Below are 15,000 nucleotides of genomic sequence, written 5' to 3'. Positions count from 1 at the left end.
ATGAGCTCAAAACTTATCAACGTTCATTTTCCTCCACAGATGGCTGAGTTCCTCCTGCATTTTGTGAGTCGCTCCAGATTCCAGTGTCTGCTATCAAAAGTGCCTCCTGGTTTCACCTCCTCAGTCTGTTCAGTCACAAAGGCAAAGAAAACAATTATAAAAAACTCTCATGTCTACTCATCCTCACACATAAACTCTCTTTCTCACACTGTCATGAGCCTGTGCATCTGAGTGGTGAGCCTTTTCTAGACCACCCCTATTTGTTCCTTATTGTTTTATCTGGAGTCATTAAGCCCTTGTGCTTTCTGTTTGATCTTGTCAAGTTTATTTTGACTGGCACCGGTTTTCAGCGAACTCTGATTATTTAAAGCGGACTCCCAATTAGCACTTATCATCGGGTCTTTGGGTTGAGAATGATTCATCTTGCAGTGTTGCTCAGTTCAGCCACCAATGTTCTGTGGGAATTCCTATGAATAAACTCTTGTTTCTGTTGCAACATGGGAGTCTGTTGTTCTTCAAAATCTGGCTTCAGTCGTTTGTCAGTACGCACCATCTCTCACACACACACACACACACACACAATCATTCAAACACACCATCCCACTCACATCGTCAGTCACACACAGGGAAACTATTCATACTTTCACACAGTCATGGCATCTTTCAGCCACAGACCCATTTGGACACACACTTACACTCACTATTTCTCTCTTGTATTACACACAAACACACACACAGACATGGACTCAAAGATTTGCATACGCACGCGTAATCTTGCGTCATAATGTAGAAAAGTCTGGGCCTGGAATTTCGACTGTTTGTTCATTTCCCTGGATGCGGTCTGACTGGATGAGTTCTTCCAGCACCTTTCTGTGTTGCTCCAGTCGCGAAGACCCTCTCTCAATGGGGACAACAGCATTGGTGTGGCCCGGGTCCAAACTTGCTGTCCTTGGATGCAGCTTATTGGTCTTATTGTTCTTTCCCGTTCCTTCTCACTGTATCCAGCCTCTGAAGCACGGAAGGTTCAAAGTAACTTTATAATCAAAGTATGTATATGTTATCGTATATGTAATGCCCTGGTTCATATTTTTCCATCATGCTGTGTGCATTTCATTTTGGCAGTTCTGTAAGAGCAGCTTGTTTTCAGTTTCCTCCATTTTCAGCTTGTTTGGGTTATTGTTGAAGTTGGGAGATGAGGAGAAATGTGTGCCATCCAATTACAATGGTGGAATTTATGGGAGGTTTCTCTGGAGAGGGATGTTAAGGCTGGGCTTGGGGCTTTTGCTCAAGAGCAGATGAAGAGGGAAGACACAGGAAAGAAGAAGACATCAGTAATGGATCTCAAGAGTGAGTTTGTTGTATGCCTAAGAAATGGCTTTTTAGAGCAGTTTGTCATTGAGTCTTCTAGGGGATAGGATATACTGATTGTTATGTAATGAACCAGAAGCGATTAGGGAATTTAAGATAGAAGGATCCTGAGGAACCAGTGATCACAATATGATTGAGTTCAACTTGAAATTTGATAGGGAGAAAGTAGATTCTGATGTGTTTCCGTGGAATACAGGAAATGACAGCGCTACGAGAGAGGAGCTGCTGGCAGGGACGTCAGCAGAGCAGCAATAGCATGAGTTTCTGGGAAGAATGAGGAAGGTGCAGGATATGTGCATTCCAAAAGTGAAGAGATACTCAAATAGCAAAATAGTACAACCGTGGCTGACAAGGGAAGTCAAAGCTAATATAAAAACAAAAGAGAGGGCAATCAACAAAGCAAAAATCAGTGGGAAGATAGAGGATTGGGAAGTTTTTAAAACCTTACAGAGAGCAACCAAAATAATCATTAGAAGGGAAAAGAGGAAATATGAAAGCAAGCTCACAAATAATATCAAAGTAGATAGTAAAAGCTTTTTCAACTATGTAAAATAAAGAGAGGTGAGAGTGGATATAGGACCTCTAGAAAATGAGGCAGGATAAATAATAACGGGACAAGGAGATGGGTGATGAATTAAATGAGTATTTTGCAACAGTCTTCACTGTGGAAGACACTAGCAGTATGCTTGATGTTGTAATGTGTGAAGGAAGAGAAGCGGGTGCAGTTACTGTTCTAAGGGAGGTGGTGCTCAAAAAGCTGAGAGACCTAAAGGTACATAAGTCACCCAGACCAGATGAACTGCACCCTAGGGTTCTGAAAGAGGTAGCATTAGAGATCGTGGTGGCATTAGAAATGATCTTTCAAAAATCTTTGGACTCTGGCATGGTGCCAGAGGACTGGAAAATCGGAAATGTCACTCCACTCTTTAAGAAAGGAGGAAAACAGCAGAAACTAAATTATAGACCAGTTAGCCTAACCGCAGTGGTTGGGAAGATGTTAGAATCAATTGTTAAGAACAAGGTGATGGAGTACACAGGACAAGATAGGACAAAGTCAGCATTGTTTCCTTAACCATACTGACAAACCTGCTGGAATTCTTCAAGGAGATTGCAAGTAGGATAGATAAAGGATATGCAGTGGATGTTGTATATTTGGACTTATGGAAGGCCTTTGACAAGATGCCACATCTGAGGCTGCTTACCAAGTTAGCAGACCATGGTATTACAGGAAAGTTACTAAGATGGTTAGAACATTGGCTGATTGGAGGAAGGCAGTGAGTGGGAATAAAAGGATCCTTGTCTGGCTGGCTGCCAGTGACTAGTGGTGTTCCGCAGGAGTCAATGTGGTGTTGGGACTGCTTCCTTTTATGCTGTATATAAATGATTTCGATGATGGAGTAGTTGGCTTTGTTGACAAGTTTGCGGATGATACGAAGATTAGTGGAGGGGCAGGTAGGACTGAGGAAACAAGTAGGATGCAGGATTTAAACAGATTAGAAAGTGGCAAATGAAACATAATGTTGGAAAATGCATGGTCATGCACTTTAGTTGTAGAATTAAAGGTGCAGACTGTTTTCTGAATGGGAAGAAAATCCAAAAATCTGAGATGCAAAGGGACTTGGGAGTCCTTGTGCAGAACACCCTAAAGGTTAACTTGCAGGTTGAGTCAATGGTGAGGAAGGCAAATGCAATGTCAGCATTCATTTCAAGAGGTCTAGACTACAAGAGCAGGGACATGATGCTGAGGCTTTATAAGGCACTCACCTTCACCTTCACCTTGAGTATTGTGAACAGTTTTGGGCTCCTGATCTTAGAAGAGATGTGCTGGCATTGGAGAGGGTCCAGAAGAGGTTCACAAGGATGATTCCAGGAATGAAAGGGTTATCATATGAGGACAGTTTGATGGCTCTGGGTCTGTACTTGTTGGAATTTAGAAGGAAGAGGGAGATCTTATTGAAACCTTTCAAATGTCATTGTGGAAGATTTAAATTTCCCAAATATCGATTGGCATGTCCCTAGAACAAGGGGTTTAGATGGGGTGGAGTTTGTTGGGTGTGTTCAGGAAGGTTTCTTGACACAATATGTAGGTAAGCCTACAAGAGGAGAGGCTGTACTTGATCTGGTATTGGGAAATGAACCTGGTCAAGTGTCAGATCTCTCAGTGGGAGAGCATTTTGGAGATAGTGATCACAATTCTATCTCCTTTACCAAAGCATTGGAGAGGGATAGGAACAGACAAGTTAGAAAAGCGTTTAATTGGAGAAAGGGGAAATATGAAGCTATCAAGCAGGAACTTGGAAGCATAAATTGGGAACAGATGTTCTCAAGGAAATGTACAGCAGAAATGTGGCAAATATTCAGGGGCTATTTGCATGGTGTTCTGCATAGGTACGTTCCAATGAGACAGGGAAAGGATGGTAGGGTACAGGAACCGTGGTGCACAAAGGAAAGCTTATGAAAGGTTCAGAAAACTATTAATGATAGAGATCTAGATTATAAGGCTGGCAGGAAGGAGCTAAAGAATGAAATTAGGAGAGCCAGAAGGGGCCATGAGAAGACCTTGGTGAGCAGGATTAAAGAAAACCCCAAGGCATTCTACAAGTATGTGAAGAGCAAGAGGATATGTGAGAGAATGGGACCAATCAAGTGTGACAACTTAAAAGTGCGTATGGAACTGGAGGAGATAGCCGAGATATTTAATGAATACTTTGCTTCAGTATTCACTAAGGAAAGGATCTTGGTGATTCTGGGGATGACTTGCAGTGGACTGAAAAGCTTGAGCATGTAGACATTAAGAAAGAGGATGTGCCGGAGCTTTTGGAGAGCATCAAGTTGGATAAGTTACCGGGACTGGATGAGATGTACCTCAGGCTACTGTGGGAGGTGAGGGAGGAGGTTGCTGAGCCTCTGGCAAACATCTTTGCATTATCAATGGAGACAGGAGAGGTTCCAGAGGATTGGAGGGTTACAGATGTTTTTCCCTCATTCAAGAAAGGGAGTAATAGACAATAGACAATAGGTGCAGGAGTAGAGATAGCCCAGGAAATTATAGACCAGTGAGTCTTACTTCAGCCCAGTTGATGGTAAATTGATGGAAAAGATCCTGAGAGGCAGTATTTATGAACATTTGGAGAGGCATAATATGTTCAGGAATAGTCAGCATGGTTTTGTCAAAGGCAGCTTGTGCCTTACGAGCCCAATTGAATTTTTGAGGGTGTGACTAAACACATTGATGAAAGTAGAGCAGTAGACGTAGTGAATATGGATTTCAGCAAGGCATTTGATAAGGTACCCCATGCAAGGCTTATTGAGAAAGTAAGGAGGCATGGGATCCAAGGAGACATTGCTTTGTGGATCCAGAACTGGCTTGCCCACAGAAGGCAAAGAGTGGTTATAGATGGGTCATGTTCTGCTTGGAGGCCGGTGACCAGTGGTGTGCCTCAGGGATCAGTTCTGGGACACCTACTTTTCATGATTTTTATAAATGACCTGGATGAGGAAGTGGAGGGTTGGGTTAGTAAATTTGCTGATGACACAAAGTTTGAGGGTGTTGTGGATAGTGTGGAGGGATGTCAGAGATTACAGCAGAACATCGATAGGCTGAAGAACTGGGCTGAGAAGTGGCAGATGGAGTTCAACCCAGATAAGTGTGAGGTGGTTCATTTTGGTAGGTCAAATATGATGGCAGAATATAGTGTTAATGTTAAGACTCTTGGCAGTGTGGAGGATCAGAGGGATCTTGGGGTCTGAGTCAATAGGACACTCAAAGCTGCTGCGCAGGTTGACTCTGTGGTTAAGAAGGTATATGGTGTGTTGGCCTTCATCAATGGTGGGATTGAATTTAGCAGCGAGAAGTAATGTTTCAGCTATTTAGGACCCTGGTCAGACCCCACTTGGAGTACTGTGCTCAGTTCTGGTCACCTCACTACAGGAAGGATGTGGAAACCATAGAAAGGGTGCAGATGTTTACAAGGATGTTGTCTGGGTTGGGGCGTATGCCTTATGAGAATAGGTTGAGTGAACTTGGCCTTTTCTCCTTGGAGCGAAGGAGGATGAGAGCTGACCTGATAGAGGTGTACAAGATAATGAAAGGCATTGATTGTGTGGATAGTCAGAGGCTTTTCCCCAGGGCTGAAATGGCTAATATGACAGGGCACAATTTTAAGGTGCTTGGAAGTAGGTACAGAAGAGATGTCAGGGGTAAGTTTTTTTACGCAACGAGTGGTGAGTGCATGGAATGGGCTGCCGGTGATGGTGGTGAAAGCAAATACAATAGGGTCTTTTCAGAGACTCCTGGACATACATGGAGCTTCGTAAAATAGAGGGTTATAGGTAACCCAAGGTAATTTCTAAAGTAAGGACGTGTTCGGCACAGCATTGTGGGCTGAAGGGCCTGTATTGTGCTGTAGGTTTTCTGTGTTTCTATGTTTCCAATGTTGAAAGCACTAGACAGAATAGATATGGAAAGGATGTTTCCTATGGTGGGAGAGTCTAGGACAAGAGGGCACAGTCTCAGGATAGAGGGCCATCCATTCAAGACAGAGATGAGGAGAAATTTCTTCAGCCAGAGGGTGGTGAATTTGTGGAATTTGTTGCCACAGGCAGCTGTGGTGGCCAGGTCGTTGGGTGTATTTAAGCAGAAACCGACGGGTTCTTAATTGGACACGGCATCAAAGGTTACTTGGAGAAGGCCGGAAATGGGGTTGAGGAAGTGGGTCCTGAGGCTCTTGTACCTTCTTCCTGATTTTTGTAGGTTTTTCATTCAATAGCATTTTGTGTTCCCAAGCAGGCTATGATGCAAGCGATTAATATAATTTCTACCACACGTCTATGGAAGTTTGTCAGCTTTAGATTATATGTAAAAATATTCAATTAATTTCTTTTGCCCCCCAAGCCAGAGACAAGGAAGCAAGGAAGGGAAGTCCTTCAAGAGCCTGGCTAGTTCAGTTGGTAGAGCATGAGACTTGTAATCTCAGGGTCATGGGTTCGAGCCCCACATTGGCTGAAGCTCTCTTTAACTTTCTTCTGCCCCTAGGGAAAATTCTTCACGTTTCTTCCCTCCACCTCTTTTTACCAGCAATCTCCCTTTTATCTATCTCTCCAGATGAAAGGTCTCAACAAAGAACATCGACTGTCAAATAAGACAAAGTGAGTTATTTATCATGATATACTTCCCTGAGATTCATTTGCTCGCAGGCAGAAACCCGGACATTCACACACACACAGACACAGACACAACACCTGTACAAACACAGATGCACAGACACAGACACAACACCTGTACAAACACAGATGCACAGACACAGACACTTACACTTAGACACACACACAACACCTGTACAAACACAGACACACACACTTACACACAGACACAAACACAACACCTGTACAAACACAGATACACACACTTACACACAGACACACACACGTAAAAACACAGTGAGTTATTTATCATGATACACTTCCCTGAGATTCATTTACTTGCAGGCAGAAACCCGGACATTCACACACACACAGACACACAGACACAAACACCTGTACAAACACAGATGCACAAACATACACACTTACACACAGACGCACACAGAGAGGGGGACACACAGAGACACAAAACACACACCCACCCACCCACCCACACACACACACACACACACAATGCATCCACACATGCAACACACCCACACACAAATACACATGTTAACCCAGACACATACGCACATACACACACACTCACACATAGACACAGGCACATACAAACACACAGACACACATCAAAAGACAGACTCACAGACAGACACAAAAACAACACACACACACAACACACCCACACAAACACAAACACAAACACAGGAACATAAACACATATACACACACACACACACAAACCTAGACATAAACACACACAGAGTAACAGATATACACAGACACATACACACCAAAGATATACCCACACACACACACTCACACACAGACTCACAGAAACAAGCACACAGACAGACACAAACACAGGCACAAAAACAACACACATATACATGCACACAGAAAGACAGACAGGTGTGCGTGCACACACACACACACACACACACACACATGCTCACACTCACACAAACACACAGATCACAATGACAGACACATACAAACACCAACATACAATGCCAACTGACAGAAACACAGACACAAACATACACACAGAGAGACACACATGCACATACACACACACACAAATACACATGTTAACCCAGACACATACGCACATACACACACACTCACACATAGACACAGGCACATACAAACACACAGACACACATCAAAAGACAGACTCACAGACAGACACAAAAACAACACACACACACAACACACCCACACAAACACAAACACAAACACAGGAACATAAACACATATACACACACACACACAAACCTAGACATAAACACACACAGAGTAACAGATATACACAGACACATACACACCAAAGATATACCCACACACACACACTCACACACAGACTCACAGAAACAAGCACACAGACAGACACAAACACAGGCACAAAAACAACACACATATACATGCACACAGAAAGACAGACAGGTGTGCGTGCACACACACACACACACACACACACACATGCTCACACTCACACAAACACACAGATCACAATGACAGACACATACAAACACCAACATACAATGCCAACTGACAGAAACACAGACACAAACATACACACAGAGAGACACACATGCACATACACACAACACATTCACACACACACACAAACATAGACACACACACATAAAGGCCAACATGCTGCACAAGCACAAAGACACTCACACATTCACACACATAAAAACAGACACAGGCGCATACACACAAACCACACCCCCCACACACATGCGCACTCACACACAGACTGGATCTCTGACACAGGTCAATAGGGTGGTTAAGAAGGCTTATGGGGTGTTTGTATTAGTCGAGTCATTGAATTCAAAAATCAAGAGGCTATGTTACCACTTTATAAAACTCTGGTTCAGCCCTGTCTGGAGTATTGCACACCGTTCTGGCCACCCCACTATAGGAGGGACGCTGAGGTTTTGGAGAGGGTGCAGAAGGGGTTCACCAGGATGCTGCCTGATCTAGAGGGCATGTACAATCAGGAGAGCCTGGATAAACTTGTGTTGTGACTGAGGGGAGATCTGACAGAGGTTTATAAGATTATGAGAGGCGTAGATAGAGTGGACAGGGAATATCTGTTTCCCAGGGTGGAAATGTCTAATATCAGAGGGCACATTGGAGGTGAGAGGGGGTAGGTTCAAATGGGATGTGAGGGGTGAGTATTTTACTCAGAGAGTGGTGGATGCCTGGAATGCGCTGCCTGGTATGGTGGTAGAAGCAAATATATTAGAGGCTCTTAAGAGTCGTTCAGATAGGTACACGGATGTGAGGAAGATGGAGAGATATGCACATGGTGTAGGTAGGAGGGATTAGTGTTTGGGTGTTTTTGATTAGCTGGTTAGCCTGTTCCTAGGTTCTAAGATAATACACGCACAAAGCACTGGAGAAACCTCGCAAGCCAGGCAGCAAATATGGAAATGATACAAATGCTTCCTTCAATAGATGTTGCCTGACCTGCTGAGTTCCTCCAATATATCGCCTATGTTGTCCTGGATTTCCAGTATCTGCAGAATTTCCTGAGACTAGGTAAAGTCTATAGTCACAGCCCAGCTAGCTCAGTCGGTAGAGCATGAGACTCTTAATCTCAGGGTCGTGGGTTCGAGCCCCACGTTGGGCAAAGCTGTCTAATTTCTAACATCCCGCACCTCGCAACATCACACACATTTTCCAATTTTCTGCACAGGGCTCTACACAAACTGACAAGGATGTTGTCAGACTCGGGTGTTGGGTGGAGATACGAGGTGTAAGGCGCTCCTTCCCTCTGCTAGCCTGTGGATCACCCTTGGGCAAGGTGTAGCACCTGCTTAGCCCCCCATCAGGGTCACATGAAGCCATGGGATCAGGTGGTGGATGGTCGTATGTGTCATAAGGTGGGCACTGGGAGTGGACCCTAATGCAAGACCCAGACACTGAACTACCAGGAACAGGACTAGGCATGAGAAGGAAGCAGGGAAAGTGGGGAAGAAAGGACGCTGGACACGACACAGGCCCTGGACGAGACAGGGATTCCCGGCCTGGGCTAGGTCTTGACAAGGAAAGTGGAACCAGGACATGGAACTGGGAACTAGGAGCCTGGGCTTGGACTCCGAGCCAGAGACTGGACAAGGACCCAGAACCCAGGTCTTGACTCGTGCTCCGACTCCAGAACCAGGCGAGGACAAGACGTGGCTATAGGATGAGACGAAAGACTCCTGGAGGGGACAAGGGAACCTCAGCACAGGATGAGGGAATCCCAGCACTGGGCCGGGCAAGGTACTCCTGTGCTGGGCGAGGCACATGGACATGACAAGAACCCAGAGCCTTGGTTGAGGGAGAAGCAGGAACATGGAACACCGAGCTGGGACTCCTCCTTGGGTACAGGACGTAGGGCAGGGACTCATTACATAGAACGCTGAACACGATGAGACAGTTCCCAACACTAGGAAGCGGCAAACTGACCAGACCTACCTAGCAAAGGCGTGGACATGGACAGTTCCCAATGCTAGGAAGAGGCAAACAGCCAGACCTACCTAATGAAGGCATGGACACAGACAGACGGTTCCAAACAGGGCGAGGCTCCAGGCAGGGGCGGATCTGTTCTGAAAATGGCCAGGTTCCCTAACTATTTAGATATTCTTTTTTTGTCCTGATGCGGACGTTCGTTTTATTCTCTGCATTCTGCCTGTCATGGGGTTTTCCCGGGTACTTTGATTATTTAAAGTGGACTCCTGATCAGTGCTTACCTTGGCTTGAGAATGATTCGTCTTGCAGTGTCATCGAGTTTCTATTGGAATTCCTATGAATAAACTCCTGTTTCTGTCCCTACCTGGGCGTCCGTCGTTCCTCCAAACCGGGGTTCAGACGTTTGTTGGCGCTCGCTATCACACACACACACACTCGCACACACAGATACACACACACACACAGTTACACACACACACACACACACACACTCACAGATACACACACACACACTCGCACACACAGATACACACACACATACACACACACACACACTCACAGATACACACACACACTCACAGATACACACACACACACACACAGATACACACACACACACACTCACACACACACAGATACACACACTCACACACACACACATTCACACACTCACACACACACACACACACACACACACACACACACACACAATCATTCAGTCACAACTACTCAAACTCCCACTATCAGTCACACACGGAGATCCCTACTCATACTTTCACTCAGTCACGGCATCCTTCAGTCACAGATCCATTTGGGCACACGCTTACATTCACTACTTCTCTTTTGTTTTACACAAACACGCATTGGTGTTTCCATACTAGACAGTGATGCAAACAGTCAGTATACTGTCCACCGCGTATCCATAGAAGTTTTGGATGATACAATATCTGGAGATTTCCAATCATTTCACTGATCCCCAATACCGAGAGAAGGAACTAAGAAATCGGGTTTATGACAGAGCCCGGCTAGCTCAGTCGGTAGAGCATGAGACTCTTAATCTCAGGGTCGTGGGTTCGAGCCCCACGTTGGGCGACGCTCTCTTTAACTGCCGCCTATTACCCGACTACCTACCTTTCCTCGACACAAAGTGTGATTTTATTGTGATACTACGTTACGAATATGTCAGCATATACTCCCCTGAGATTCAGTTTATTGCAGGTATTTCCAGGAAAATAATAAAAAAATATGATACAATTTATGATAAACTTTACAGAACCAATATGCAAAACCAATATGCAAAAAAGGCAACTTTTGCAAATAAATAAACAAATAAATAATGCTGAGAACTTGGAGTCCTTCAAAGTGAGCCAGTGGGTTTTGGAATGGGTTCAGTGTTGAGGTGAGTGAAGTTATCCACACTGATAGTTACTGAAGCAACGGGAGCCTGACGCTTGATGGGTAACAACTGTTCCTGAACCTGGTGGAGTGGGGCAGCGAGAAGAGAGCATGGCGTGGATGGTGGGTCCTTGATGATATTCGCTGATTTCTTGTGGCAGCGCCACTTGTAGATGGTGGGGAGAGTTTGTCTGTGATGGACTGGTCTCTGTCCACCACGTTCGGTAGACCTCGCCGTTCCTCGGCATCGGTACAATTACCCCCCACAGGTGCAATCTGACCAACCAAAAGGCGAGGGAACTGAAATCCAGTCCTCATAGACGGATCAGAAGTGGAGAGAGTGAGCAATTTCAAGGTCCTGGGTATCAGTATCTCAGAGGACTTGACCTGGACACAACATATTGATACACTCTACAAGATGGCGTCTATATTTGATTAGGAGTTTGAGGAGATTTTGGTTTGTCAAATAAAACACTCGAAAACTTCTACAAACGTACTTTTACAAATGTACCGCGGAAAGCATTCCGACTGGCTGCATCACTGCCTGGTATGTGTGGGGGGCTACTGCACAAGATCAAAATAAGTTGCAGAAATTTGTAAAGTTAGTCAGCTCTATCATGGTTTCCGGCCTCCATGGCACCCAAGGCATCTTCAAGGAGCGGTGTATTAGGAAGGCGGCGCCCATCATTAAGAATCCCCGCCACCCAGGACATACTGTCTTCATAATGTTACCGTCGAGAAGGAGATACAGAAGCCTGAAGACACACACTCAGCGATTCAGGAACAGTTTCTTCCCCTCCGCCATCCGATTTCTGAACGGACATTGAACCCATGAACACCACCTCTCTACTTATTTATTTCTGTTATTTTGCACTACTTGTTTTAAAGTAAATATTTAATAGACAGAAATGCCAGGGCATCAAAGGGTATGGGGTGAAAGCAGGGGAGCGGGGATGACTGGAAGAATTGGATCAGCCCATGATTGCATGGCGGAACAGACTTGATGGGCCGAATGGCCTACTTCTGGTCTTATATCTTATAGCCTCGTGTACTTAATGCAACTCCGTTTTTTCTCTATATTTATTTATCACATGTTTCATTGTATTAATAAATTTCACGACGCAGGTCAGTGATATTAAATCTGATTCTGATTATTGAACACCGACGTTGGATGCCACAGTCAGCTACTTTCACTGGGGGACGATGAGACTCTTAATCTTAGGGAGGTAGGTTCGAGTCCCGCGTTGAGAGCAACTTCCTTTAACTTCGACTGGATTAAAACTACCGTGGATTCCGGTTAATTGGGCCATTGGATGATCGGGGCAGCCGCTCATTTCGAACAACTCTTAAAGAACAAAAAAACATCGAGATAATAGTCGGGTTCCCTTTGTTTAAGAATGGAGAAGATAAAACTTTGTTTATCCCTAAGGAAATTACGGTTGCAAGGTTGCTCAGTCAGAAATATCTACTTTAAAATGCAAAATGTAAGCATTGAATTAAGAGAAAAAACCAAAATGTGCATTAAACAGTAATAGTGCAACATACGGATGTGCAACGAAAGCACATAATTATGTACTGAGGAGGCGGAGTTGTAGAGGCCTGGAGCCGCAGGGAGAGAGGATCTCCTGCGGCTTTCAGTGGCGAACCTCGGTGGAACCAGTCTGTTACTAAAGTCACTCTCTGTTTGTCCAGTGTGGCTTGGAGGGGGTGAGAGGGATTGTCCATAATGTTCCGTAGCTTCTGCAGCATCCTGCTCTGAAACACAACCACCGTGGAATCCAGCTCCACCCCAGAACTGAAGCAGCCGTCCTGACGAGTTTATTGAATTTCTTGGCGTCAGCTGCCCCAGCAGACTGCAGAGTAGAGTAGAATGATGGCCGGCACTGAGTTGTATCAAATCTGCAGCATAGTACTGCAGACGTTGAATGACCCGAGCCTCCTCAGGAAACACAGTCGGCTCTGTCCCTTCTTGTACAGAGCCCCTGTAATTTTAGTTGTGTTCAGTTTATTGTCCAGGTGAGATCCCAGGTACTTGGACTCCCGGACGACTTCCACATCCGTTCCCGTGATGGAGATGGGAATGCCGGGAGTTTTCACCTTCCTGAGGTCCTTAGGGCGGAGCTGCAGGTGATTCAGCACACCTCACTCAATAATATGTCTGCTGTCAAATGTGCCTCCTGTTCACATCTTCTCAGTCCACTCACCCCCAACGACACAGTCAACAAATACAGAAACACTCCAATACCTGCTCACACTCGCACACAGCCTCTGTCTCTCACGCACTGTCATGAGCCCCGCGAACCGGCTCCCAGAGCTTTCCGCTCCCAAGTTTCCTTGCAGGCAGTCAGCGTAAATACAAAGAAACTATGAAAAGCCACACACAGCACAGACGGACCAACAACCAATGTGCAAAAGACAGCAAACGATGTAAAACAAAAAGATAAATAATAAATATGCGATAAATATCGGGAACGTGAGATGACGTGTCCTTGAAACTGAATCTATAGGTTTGGAATCGGTTTCGATTTACGGACGTGGGATACTAACTGTTCCTGAACCCTGGTGACGCGGGCCTCCAGGCTCCTATTACTTCCTCCTGATGGGAGGAAGTGGACCAATGTCCAGGGAGCAAGAAGAGAGATGGTGGGGGTCTCTGATGATGGATGCTACAGCGCTCCCCGCAGTTGTACTCAGCTGGAGGCAGGATTTTAGCAGTGATGCACTAGACCGTATCCAGTAACTTTTGTAGGGTTTCGATTCAAGGGCATTTTCTGGTTCCATAGCAGGCTGTGATGCAAGCAGTCAATATAGTGTCCAGGTCGCATCTATAGGCTTTGATCAGGTTTAGATAATATGCAAAGGGTATTTAATCAATTTTGCCCCCACCTTTGCGACAAGGATGCAAAGAAGTGAGGGCCTTTCGGTGCCCGGCTAGCTCAGTCGGTAGAGCATGAGACTCTTAATCTCAGGGTCGTGGGTTCGAGCCCCACGTTGGGCGCACTTCTTTAGAACGTTCTTCCGTCTTCCTCGTTTTACCGGCTATCTCTCCTCTGTCCATCTTTTCCAGATAAAAGTTCTCGGCACAAAACGCCGACTGTCAAATAAGACAAAGTGAGATTCGTTTACTTGCAGATATTTAAAGGAAAATGAAGAAATACAACATAATTTCTGAAAAAAAACACTAAATCGAAACCTGACAAACAACCAATGTGCAAAAGAACACAATTTATGCAAAGAATAAATACTTTTTTTTCCTGAGAAAGAGTTGCGGAATCCATAAAAGTGGATAAAAGGTTTTGGAATCAGTTCAGAGTCAAGGTGAGTGAAGACGAGATCTCGAGCCTGATGCTTGCTGGGTAACAACTGTCCCTGAACCTGGTGGCGTGGGGCATAAAGCTCCTGCACCTGCTCCCCGATGGCGTGGATGGTGGGGTCCTTGATGATGCTCGCTGATTTCTTGTGGCAGCGCTACTTATAGATGTGCTCAGTGGTGGGGAGAGTTTGTCTGTGATGGGCTGGTCTCTGTCCACCATATTTTGTAGAATTCTTCATTTCTGGGTATTGGTACAATTACCCCCTCCCACCTCACACAGATGCTGATTCACTGTGTTGACTCTCCCTATGATT

The 15,000-nt window shown here is 45.1% G+C and overlaps 1 protein-coding gene and 4 non-coding genes across 6 annotated transcripts in view; all 5 read left to right on the top strand.

Annotated features, from left to right (window-relative positions):
* The window catches only part of LOC132396905 (protein phosphatase inhibitor 2-like), a 364,660-nt gene extending 364,189 nt beyond the window's left edge, over window positions 1-471 (top strand). Inside the window, exon 7 of one of the 2 annotated variants that reach the window (XM_059974981.1) lies at window positions 40-471. In XM_059974981.1, the coding sequence (XP_059830964.1) occupies window positions 40-47 (8 nt within the window). In that variant the 3' untranslated portion in view covers window positions 48-471. The remainder of the gene's footprint in view (window positions 1-39) is intronic. The other variant, XM_059974983.1, reaches the window with a different exon arrangement.
* Window positions 472-6,299: 5,828 nt separating this feature from the next.
* Window positions 6,300-6,373, top strand: trnat-ugu (transfer RNA threonine (anticodon UGU)). The gene has a single exon. It is a non-coding gene; the product is annotated as a tRNA-Thr (tRNA).
* A 2,708-nt stretch (window positions 6,374-9,081) lies between these two features.
* Window positions 9,082-9,154, top strand: trnak-cuu (transfer RNA lysine (anticodon CUU)). Its single transcript has one exon. It is a non-coding gene; the product is annotated as a tRNA-Lys (tRNA).
* Window positions 9,155-10,997: 1,843 nt separating this feature from the next.
* trnak-cuu (transfer RNA lysine (anticodon CUU)) lies at window positions 10,998-11,070 on the top strand. The gene has a single exon. It is a non-coding gene; the product is annotated as a tRNA-Lys (tRNA).
* A 3,228-nt stretch (window positions 11,071-14,298) lies between these two features.
* Window positions 14,299-14,371, top strand: trnak-cuu (transfer RNA lysine (anticodon CUU)). The gene has a single exon. It is a non-coding gene; the product is annotated as a tRNA-Lys (tRNA).
* The last annotated feature ends 629 nt before the right edge of the window (window positions 14,372-15,000 follow it).

Source organism: Hypanus sabinus, chromosome 7 (assembly GCF_030144855.1).
Source record: "Hypanus sabinus isolate sHypSab1 chromosome 7, sHypSab1.hap1, whole genome shotgun sequence".
NCBI classification, from domain to species: domain Eukaryota; kingdom Metazoa; phylum Chordata; class Chondrichthyes; order Myliobatiformes; family Dasyatidae; genus Hypanus; species Hypanus sabinus.
The sequence above is the reverse complement of the archived record's forward strand: the minus strand, read 5'-3'. Positions and strand labels throughout refer to the sequence as shown.